General features: G+C 49.2%; 1 protein-coding gene across 1 annotated transcript in view; it reads right to left on the bottom strand.

The window, feature by feature from the left end:
- Window positions 1-319: 319 nt before the first annotated feature.
- GCH1 (GTP cyclohydrolase 1) overlaps window positions 320-11,330 on the bottom strand; it is a 52,193-nt gene continuing 41,182 nt past the window's right edge. The window contains exons 4-7 of the mRNA XM_038756765.1: window positions 9,166-9,221; window positions 7,891-7,922; window positions 4,324-4,408; window positions 320-1,694 (exon numbers count right to left, since the gene is read on the bottom strand). Coding sequence (XP_038612693.1) covers window positions 1,568-1,694; window positions 4,324-4,408; window positions 7,891-7,922; window positions 9,166-9,221 — 300 coding nt within the window. The 3' untranslated portion in view covers window positions 320-1,567. The remainder of the gene's footprint in view (window positions 1,695-4,323; window positions 4,409-7,890; window positions 7,923-9,165; window positions 9,222-11,330) is intronic.

The raw sequence follows: 11,330 nt of genomic DNA, 5'->3' as shown, positions 1-11,330 counted from the left end.
TTCGGAGCCAACGGTAACGGTTAGACCCTCGGCCTAAGTTTCCAAAAGCCCTGACCGTAAGCCCGCTGCGGGCGGGGAATGTGTCTATTTATTATCCTATTGGACCCTCCCAAGCGTTTAGTCCAGTGCTTTTGCACGCGGAAAGCGCTGGATAAATACGGTTGAATGAGAGCTGAAGTTGGCTTCGTTTGTGTGCTTGTTGTGAGCCTGTTTGTCCCCATTAGGGCTGGGAAGAGGAGAGGGAAGGAGGAATCAATCAATCAATCGTATTTATTGAGCGCTTACTGTGTGCAGAGCACTGTGCTAAGCACTTGGGAAGTACAAGTTGGCAACATACAGAGACGGTCCCTACCCAACAGCGGGCTCACGGAAGGAAGGAGGAAGGAGAGAGGGACCCGGGCAAAAGATTCTGGGAAATGGCCGGGTGGAAGCCGACGTGTTTCGTGATCTGGGGGCTGCTTGTCAGTTCTCAGGTGGACAGAAGGGAAATTTTGTTTCAAAAAAGACGACTCCACGCGTTAATCGCTTACCCCGTGCCACGCGGCATACCGAGCACAGACGCGGAGACGAGATAAGCAGGTTGGACGCAGTCCTTGTCCCACGTGGGGCTCACAGTCTAAGCAGGAATAAATTTGGGATGAGATGGCTCACGCTCCCTCGCGACGCCCTATTCGAGACCAACGGCTTTGCGGGCGAGGCCTGGCTTTAAAACAACTCTCTTGAGCTTTCCGGGACAGACCTTCAGGTTGATGTGAAAGCCCAGCGGGGGACCTTTTTATCTGAAAAACAGAAAAAACGAAGCCCCCTCCGCCGCACGGACAAATGGAGGGAATCTGTCGAGCGACGGCGACTCTTTCTCCGACGTCGCCCGACCTGCCCGTCCCACCCGCCAAGGCGCTCGTTGTGGGTAGGGAATGTGCCTATTTATTGTTCTGTCGGCCTCTCCCGAGCGCTTAGTACAGTGCTCGGCACACGGTAAGCGCTCAACAGATCCGCCTGACAGATGCTCGCCGGCCGAGCCGAGGGGTGGCCTCTCGCTGGTTTCGAAAGGGACGGAGACGGATTCCGATCGGCGGGAGAAGGAGAAGCGTTTCTGCCACCTTGCCTGGAAACAGACGGCCCAGCGGTCATGCGGCGCCGTCTCCACGTGCTCGGGAAGACCTCCGGAGAAGGAATTTCGTCTCAGAACCTCGTCGAGGGCCCTTCCTCCTCGCCTCCAGGCTTCCAATCTTCCTCCCGCCTCGGAGCCATTTAACTACGGCTACGGCCTCCCTTCCGACGGCTGAGCGGCGCGGCCCGGTCTCACGGGGGCCGACGCGCTCGCTTAGGACGGTGGCGGGAAAGGCGAGGGTCACCTCGAAGCCGAGGCACGGACAGTCGAAATCCCCGCGGACGGGAGGACGCGTCCGTAAACGACTGTGGGAAGTCAATCCCAGCCCGGTGAGGGGAATGGAAAGGCGGCGACTGGGGATACGGGACCGTTTTTCACCGACGATCGGGGGTCACACGACGATTGTAACAAGACGGGGGGAAAAGGGAGAGGGGGGAGACGGGGTCCCCGGCCCCTTCAGCTCCGGATGAGGGTCAAGAACTCTTCCCGCGTCTTGGGGTCTTCCCTGAAGACCCCCAGCATGGTACTGGTGACCGTCTTGCTGTTCATTTTTTGTACTCCCCGCATCACCATACACATGTGCCTGCCGGGAGAACGAGAATCAATCAATCAATCGTATTTATTGACCAGTAAATACGAGAAGACCAGTAGCCCCTCGCCCACCACCAGTTTGAGGCCTCTACCACCGTGGCCGGTGCCCGGGCTGCCACGCTGACCACGGAACGACCTTGGGCCTCCCCGGAGGGCGTTCTCTATCATTTTACTTCCAAATGGTACCCGTTAAAGCGCTTACTACGGGACCGGGCGCCTCGTACAGCGCCGGGGTACAGCTGAGATAATCGGGTTGGACACCGTCGCCGCTCCACACGGAGCTCAGTCTAAAAACCGTAAAACCATTTTACGGATCAGGGAAGTGAGCCGCAGAGAAATGATTTGCTCAAGGTCTCTCGATCTATTACATATCTATTCTATTTATTTTATTTTGTTAGTATGTTTGGTTACATATCTATTCTATTTATTCTATTTATTTTATTTTGTTAGTCTATTTTGTTAGTCTATTTTATTTTGATAGTATGTTTGGTTTTGTTCTCTGTCTCCCCCTTGTAGACTGTGAGCCCACTGTTGGGCAGGGACTGTCTCTATATGTTGCCAATTTGTACTTCCCAAGTGCTTAGTACAGTGCTCTGCATACAGTAAGCGCTCAATAAATACGATTGATGATGATGATGATCAGTCGTATTAATTGAGCGTGTTCTTGGGTGCGGGGCACTGTTCTAAGCGCTTGGGAGAGGACGGTATAATAATAATAATGATTGTGGTATTGAAGTGCTCACTGTGTGTAGAAGCAGCGTGGCTCAGTGGAAAGAGCCCGGGCTTTAGAGTCGGAGGTTGTGGGTTCAAATCCCAGCTCCACCAATTGTCAGCTGTGTGACTTTGGGCAAGTCACTTCACTTCTCTGTGCCTCAGTTCCCTCATCTGTAAAATGGGGATGAAGACTGTGAGCCCCCCGCGAGACAACCTGATCACCTTGTAACCTCCCCAGCGCTTAGAGCGGTGCTTTGCACATAGTAAGCGCTTAATAAATGCCATCATTATTATTATTATTATTATTCCAGGCGCTGTACCGAACACGGGAGTGGATCCAAGCAAATCGGGTTGGACACGGTCCCTGTCCCCCGTGGGGCTCACTGTCTCCATCCCCATTTTTCGGATGAGGTCACCGAGGCCCAGAGAAGCGAAGTAACTTGCCCAAGGCGACCCAGCAGACGTGTGACAGAGCCAGGATTAGAACCCAGGTCCTTCTGACTCCCAAGGCCATGCGCTACCCACTAAGCCACGCTGCTTCTCTAAGACAGTGAACCCCACGTGGGACAAGGACTGTGTTCAACTCAGTTATCTTGTATCTACCCCAGTGTTTAGGACAGTGTCTGGTACATAGTAAGCACTTAACAACAACTTAATCCCCTTGTATCTTCCCCAGAGCTTAGAACAGTGCTTGGCACATAGTAAGCGCTTAACAAATGCCATCATTGTTATTATTATAATACAACAATGAACAAACATTCTTCTACTACTACTACTACTACTACTACACTACTACTTCATTCATTCAATTGTATTTATTGAGCGCTTACTGTGTGCTGGGAAGTCCAAGTTGGCAACGTATTCATTCATTCAATCCTATTTATTGAGCGCTTACTAATTATGAGACTGTCGAGAATGACCCATGACCTCTGACTCCAAAGCCCGTGCTCTTTCCACCGAGCCACACCGTTAAGCGCTCGCTATGTGCCGGGCACTGTACTAAGCACTGGGGTGGACCCAAGCAAACCGGGTTGGACACAGTCCCTTGTCCCACGTGGGGCTCGCAGGCTTAATCCCCGTTTTCCAGATGGGGGAACGGAGGCCCAGAGGAGTCCAAGGTCCTACAGCAGACGAGTGGCGGCGCGGGGATTAGAACCCATCAATCAATCAATCAATCAATCGTATTTATTGAGCGCTTACTATGTGCAGAGCACTGTACTAAGCGCTTGGGAAGTACAAATTGGCATCACATAGAGACAGTCCCTACCCAACAGTGGGCTCACAGTCTAAAAGGGGGAGACAGAGAACAGAACCAAACATACCAACAAAATAAAATAAGTAGGATAGAAATGTACAAGTAAAATAAATAAATAAATAAATAAATAGAGTAATAAATATGTACAACCCATGACCTCGGCATTCCCAGGCCCGTGTTCTAACCACTCCACCGCTATGTGTGTGTATATGTGTATATACCTGTATATATGTATATATGTTTGTACATATTTATTACTCTATTTATTTTACTTGTACATATCTATTCTATTTATTTTATTTTGTTAGTATGTACTTATTTATTTATTTATTTATTTTGCTTGTACATATCTATTCTATTTATTTTATTTTGTTAGTATGTTTGGTTTTGTTCTCCGTCTCCCCCTTTTAGACTGTGAGCCCACTGTTGGGTAGGGACCGTCTCTAGATGTTGCCAATTTGTACTTCCCAAGCGCCTAGTACAGTGCTCTGCACACAGTAAGCGCTCAATAAATATGATTGATGATGCGTGCCTCAGAAATAGGGGTTGAGAACCAGTCACCCCCCCCACATCCCGGGCCTTTTTGTGTCACAGGGTCACGGGTTCCGGGGGGCGGCCTAGTCGGGGTTTCGCGGGGGAACCGTCCACTTACGTGGCTTCGACCACCACGCCGACTCCCGCGGGCTTCAAGGCTTCGGTGATGGCTACCGCGATCTGTTTCGTAAGGCGCTCCTGCACTGTGAACAACACCGGGCTCCCGGTTATTGACTGGACCCCAGCGGGGGGCAGAGGGAAGAGGGGCTTCGCCCCAGGCCGCTCAGTCGCTCCTATTCACTTACGTGCTTCATTCAAGCGCTTAGTACAGTGCTCTGCACACAGTAAGCGCTCTTGATTACGTCCATTCCATCCCGTTGGTTTCTTAATTAGACATCTTTTAGACCGTCAGCCCACTGTTGGGTAGGGACCGTCTCTATATGTTGCCAACTTGCACTTCCCAAGCGCTTAGTCCAGCGCTCTGCACACAGTAAGCGCTCAATAAATACGATTGATTGATTAATTAGGGCATCTACTGGGTGCTAAGCACCGGGGCAGATCCAAGATCCTCAACACGGCTCCCGCGTGCTCTGCACACGGTAAACGCTCCGTAAATACGACTGAACGAATAACAGGGAGGGAGAGCGGGTGTCGTAGCCGCCCCCGACCTTGGGCAAGTCACTTCACTTCTCTGGGCCTCAGTTCCCTCATCTGTATTAGGGAATGTTGCCAATTTGTACTTCCCAAGCGCTTAGTACAGTGCTCTGCACATAGTAAGCGCTCAATAAATACGATTGATGATGATGATCTGTAAAATGGGGATGGAGACCGTGAGCCCCCCTTTGGGACAATAATAATAATAATGGCATTTATTAAGCGCTTACTATGTGCAAAGCACTGTTCTAAGCACTGGGGAGTTTACAAGGTGATCAGGTTGTCCCACGAGGGGGGCTCACAGTGTTCATCCCCGTTTTACAGATGAGGTAACTGGGGCCCAGAGAAGTGAAGCAACTTGCCCAAAGTCACCCAGCTGACAAGTGGCGGAGCCGGGATTTGAACCCATGACCTCTGACTCCATAGCCCGGGCTCTTTCCATTGAGCCACGCTGCTTCCCCTGGACAAGGGAATGTGTCCAACCCGATTTGCTCGGATCCAACCCGGCGCTTAGCACAGTTCCTGGAACGTAGTAAGTGCTTTACAAATACCATTATTTGCAGATGAGGAAACTGAGGCCCAGAGAGGTTGAGTGGCTTGCCCAAGGTCCTAGCGAGCCTGGGGCGGAGGCTGGGACTGGAAACCAGGTGTCCTGGCACCCAGTTCTGTGTTCGGTCCATTAGGGCCGCATGGCTAGAAGAGAGCCAATGTAGTTGATTCTTTTTCCCAGTGGCACAAATGGGATAATAATAATAATAATAATGATAATAATGGTATTTATTAAGCGCTTACTATGTGCAAAGCACTGTTCTAAGCGCTGGGGTGGTTACAAGGTGATCAGGTTGTCCCGCAGAGGGCTCACAGTCTCCATCCCCATTTTCCAGATGAGGGAACTGAGGCCCAGAGAAGTGAAGTGACTCGCCCAAAGTCCCACAGCTGACAATTGGCAGAGCTGGGATTTGAACCCATGACCTCGGACTCCCAAGCCCGGGCTCTTTCCACTGAGCCACGCTGCTTCTGTGTCACTCTAGCGTCCTCTTCCTAGCGCTTAGTACAGTGCTTTGCACACAGTAGGCGCTCGCTAAATAATAATAATAATAATAATGGTATTTGTTAAGCGCTTACTATGTGCCAAGCACTGTTCTAAGCACTGGGGGAGATACAAGGTAGTCAGGTTGTCCCACATGGGGCTTACAGTTTCAATTCCCATTTTACAGAGGCGGTAACTGAGGCACAGAGAAGTGAAGTGACTTGCCCAAAGTTACACAGCAGACAAGTGGTGGAGCCAGGACTAGAACCCACTTCCTCTGACTCCCAAGCCCGGGCTCTTGTCACTAAGCCACGTTTTTTCAAACAAAAAGCAGATGAGCAATTTATCAGGTGAAACTGGGTTCAACGCACTCCAACACTAAAAATCTACATTAATAATAAAAGCTCAACGGTGCAAAAAAAAAAATTGACCAGGTGACTCTTGGAACAGAAAAAGTCACCCTGTAATTTGTGAGAGAATGGGACCCTGCCTTAGCAAAGCCACTTTGGAAACTAAAGAGAAACCTGGAGACTGCCCAGAAAAGGGCCAGTACTGGAATCAATCAATCAATCAATCGTATTTATTGAGCGCTTACTGTGTGCAGAGCACTGGACTAAGCGCTTGGGAAGTACAAGTTGGCAACATATGGAATAACATATGGAATGAGCATCTTATCACTGAGTCTGCTAGGAATAATCTAGAATAAGGATTTAAAGGGTTCAGATAGCCTTGTGCATCCCACACAAAGTCCTCATTTTCCCCTTTAGTTCCAGAAAGCTGCCCATTTGTAAGAAAGTTCATTTATCTAGAGCATTAAAAATAAAAACTTTTTTTAATGCCACTGAAGGAATGAATACTGAGTGTCACGAGGAGAAGGGAAGGGAGCTTGGGCCATCCCAGTAACCTACCCTTCTCTTTGGTGCCTGAAACTCTCTCAGACTTCCATGGGTTGGTAGTTGCCAACCCATTTCCTTGACTCTTTCTGGTATTTGTTAAGCGTTGGCTGGGTGCCAGACACTGTACTAAGCGCTGGGGTAGATGCAAGCTAATCAGGTTGGACTCAGTCCCTGTCCCCCATGGGGCTCCCAGGATTAAGAGAAGCAGCCTGGCTTAATGGAAAGAGCCCGGGCTTGGGAGTCAGAGGCCGTGGGTTCCAATCCCGGCTCCGCCGCTTGTCTGCTGTGTGATCTTGGGCAAGCCACTTCACTTCTCTGTGCCTCAGTTCCCTCATCTGTAAACTGGGGATTAAAAGTAGGAGCCCCATGTGGGACAACCTGATTATTCTGTAGCGCTTAGAACAGTGCTGGGCACATCGTGAGCGCTTAACAAATACCATTATGATTATTATTATTATTATTATTATTATTAATCCCCATTTTACAGGTGAGATGGTAGAAGTTAAGTGACTTCTCCAAAGTCATACAGCAGACAAGGGTCGGAGTCGGAATTAGAACCCAGATCCTTCTCCTAGACCTGTGCTGTACCCATTCAGCGCTTAGAACAGTGCTTTGCACATAGTAAGTGCTTAACAAATGCCATCATCATCATCATCATTGGCGCACACTGCTCCTTCTTGCGTTTTCTACCTATATTTATTTTTATTGATGCCCGTTTACTTGTTTTGATATCTGTCTCCCTCCCCCTCGAAGACCGTAATCCCGTTATGGGCAGGGGTTGCCTCTCTCTATCGCTGTACTGTACTTTCCAAGCGCTTAGTACAGTGCTCGGCACAGAGTAAGCATTCAGTAAATACCACCGAGTGGATAACTGAGGCACAGTGGAAGTGACTTGTTCAAGGTCACGCGGCAGGAAAGCGGCGGAGCTGGGATGAGAACCGGGGTCCTGCTGACGCCCAGGCCTGGAGTCTAGTCTATAGGCGACTCTGAGGAGGACCACCCAACCCAGCCACTGAAGACGCCCCCCAAGAACCCTCCAGGGTTAATGGAGTAATTAGTGTTAATGGTGCTTCCTTCCTCGGCTTGGAGAAAGAAGATTTCTTACCTTGTAATCTCCTACTGTAGAGTTCCACAATCCTGGAAGAGAGAGAGAGAAATCAGATTTAGACTGTGAGCCCACTGTTGGGTAGGGACCGTCTCTATATGTTGCCAACTTGTACTTCCGAAGCGCTTAGTACAGTGCTCTGCACACAGTAAGCGCTCAATAAATACGATTTGATTGATTGATTGATTGAGGCGGCCCCAGGGGGAAGGGTTTGGTCCCATTTTAGAGACGGTTGCCCAGCGGCTAGACCCCGTCAGCTGCGTGACCGTGGGCGAGTCACTTCACTGGGCCTCAGTTCCCTCATCTGTAAAACGGGAATGAAGAGCGTGGGACGGGGACTGTGTCCAACCTGATTAGCTCGTGACCTTGGGCGAGTCACTTCACTGGGCCTCAGTTCCCTCATCTGTAAAACGGGAATGAAGAGCGTGGGACGGGGACTGTGTCCAACCTGATTAGCTCGTGACCTTGGGCGAGTCACTTCACTGGGCCTCGGTTCCCTCATCTGTAAAACGGGAATGAAGAGCGTGGGACGGGGACTGTGTCCAACCTGATTAGCTCGTGACCTTGGGCGAGTCACTTCCCTGGGCCTCAGTTCCCTCATCTGTAAAATGGGGATGGAGACGGTGAGCCCCATGGGGGACAACCTGATTACCCTATATAATAATAATAATAATAATGATGATGGCATTTGTTAAGCGCTTAGTATGTGCAAAGCACTGTTCTAAGCGCTGGGGGGGATACAAGGTGATCAGGTTGTCCCACAGGGGGCTCACAATCTTAATCCCCATTGTACAGATGAGGGAACTGAGGCTCAGAGAAGTTAAATGACTTGTCCAAGGTCACACGGCAGACATGTGGCAGATCCGGGATTCGAACCCATGACCTCTGACTCCCAAGCCCGGGCTCTTTCCACTGAGCCACGCTGCTTCTCTTCTATCCACCCCACCTATATCCACCCCAGCGCTTAGAACAGGGCCCGGCCCAGAGTAAGCGCTTAACAAGTATCATTTTTATTATTATTATCTGCTTCAGGGCTTAGAACAGTGCTTGGCACATAGTAAGCGCTTAACATATACCATTATTACCATTATTGTACATATCTATTGTTTAGACTGTGAGCCCACTGTTGGGTAGGGACCGTCTCTATATGTTGCCAACTTGTACTTACCAAGCGCTTAGTACAGTGCTCTGCACACAGTAAGCGCTCAGTAAATACGATTGATTGATTGATTGATTATTATTATTACACCTCACGTCCCCCGGCCATGTACTTACCGCGCAAGCTTGCTGAGCCCGAGGACCTGCTTGTTAGGGAGGTAGCCTATATGAACCTGCGGGTCGGAGGAGGAAAAGAAGTCATTAGCCGAGTTACGAGGTAATAATAATGAGAATGATGGTATTTGTTAAGCGCTTCCTCTGTATCAAACACTGTTCTAAGCGCCGGACTCGATCTGCAAACTATTAGCCGAGTTATGAGGTAATAATAATGAGAATGATGGTATTTGTTAAGCGCTTCCTCGGCATCAAACACTGTTCTAAGCGCCGGACTCGATCTGCAAACTATTAGCCGCGTTATGAGGTAATAATAATGAGAATGATGGTATTTGTTAAGCGCTTCCTCTGCATCAAACACTGTTCTAAGCGCTGGACTCGAGCTGCAAACTATTAGCCGAGTTACGAGGTAATAATAATGAGAATGATGGTATTTGTTAAGCACTTCCTCTGTATGAAACACTGTTCTAAGCGCTGGACTCGATCTGCAAACTATTAGCCAAGTTACAAGGCAATAATAATGAGAATGATGGTATTTGTTAAGCGCTTCCTCTGTATCAAACACTGTTCTAAGCGCAGGCCTCGATCTGCAAACTAAGCCCGTGGGGCTCAGTGGAAAGAGCACGGGCTTTGAAGTCAGAGGTCATGGGTTCGAATCCCGGCTCTGCCAATCGTCACCTGGGTGACTTTCGGCAAGTCTCTGTGCCTCAGTTACCTCATCTGGAAAATGGGGGTTAAGACTGTGATCCCTGACAAACTGATCACCTTGTAACCTCCCCAGCGCTTAGAACAGTGCCTTGCACATAGTAAGCGCTTAATAAATGCCATCATTATTATTATTATTATTATTCATCCCTGTTTTCCAGAAGAGGAAACTGAGGCCCAGAGCATTTAAGCGACAGTGCTCTGCACATAGTAAGTGCTCAATAAATACGATTGATTGATTGACTTTCTGAAGGCCACACGGTAAGAGTGGCGGAACCGGGATTAAAACCAAGGTCCATCTGACGCCCGGGCCCGGGTTCCGGCCGGCAGGATCTCGGAAACCCGAAAGGGGATCTTCGACCCGGATAGGCCCCGGGAGGGGGAAATAAAACAACAGCCCCCGTTTCCCTCTGAGGACATAATAATAACCGGTTGTCAGCTGTGTGACTTTGGGCAAGTCATTTAACTTCTCTGGGCCTCAGTTTCCTCATCCGTAAAATGGGGATTAAGACTGTGAGCCCCCCGTGGGACAACCTGATCATCTTGTAACCTCCCCAGCGCTTGGAACAGTGCTTTGCATGTAGTAAGTGCTTAATAAATGCCATTATTATTATCCCCTTCTAGACTGTGAGCCCACTGTTGGCTAAAAATGTATTTATTTTACTTGTACATATCTATTCTATTTATTTTATTTTGTTAGTATGTTTGGTTTTGTTCTCTGTCTCCCCCTTCTAGACTGTGAGCCCCCTGTTGGGTAAGGACCATCTCTATGTGTTGCCAACTTGTACTTCCCAAGCGCTTAGTACAGTGCTCTGCACACAGTAAGCGCTCAATACGACTGATCGATTGATTGATAGGGACCATCTCTATATGTTCCCAACTTGGACTTCCCAAGCGCTTAGTCCAGTGCTGTGCACATAGTAAGCGCTAAATAAATACGATTGGTTGATTGATTGGGACCATCTCTATATGTTCCCAACTTGTACTTCCCAAGCGCTTAGTCCAGTGCTCTGCACACAGTAAGCGCTCAATAAATACGATTGAATGAATGAATGAATAATAATAATAATGGTATTAAGCGCTTACTATGTGCAAGGCCCTGTTTTAAGTGCCGCGGAGGTTACAAGGTGATGAGGTTGTCCCACGGGAGGCTCACAGTGTTAATCCCCGTTTTCCAGATGAGGTAACTGAGGCCCAGAGAAGTGAAGCGACTCGCCCAAAGTCACCCAGCTGACAGTTGGAGGAGCCAGGATTTGAACCCATGACCTCTAGACGCCAAAGCCCGGGCTCTTTCCACTGAGCCATGCTGCTTTGCAGCGGGCGGGCCAGATTTTCCAATCCTTCATCCATGGACACACTCCTCCCCGTCCCCATCTCCCCTTCCTCAGGCCGCCGCCATCTCCTTCCCTCCTACCTACCCATCTACCTCCTTCCCTTCCCCGCAATCAATCAATCAATCAATC

Source organism: Tachyglossus aculeatus, chromosome 14, assembly GCF_015852505.1.
Source record: "Tachyglossus aculeatus isolate mTacAcu1 chromosome 14, mTacAcu1.pri, whole genome shotgun sequence".
Lineage (NCBI taxonomy): Eukaryota > Metazoa > Chordata > Mammalia > Monotremata > Tachyglossidae > Tachyglossus > Tachyglossus aculeatus.
The sequence above is the reverse complement of the archived record's forward strand: the minus strand, read 5'-3'. Positions and strand labels throughout refer to the sequence as shown.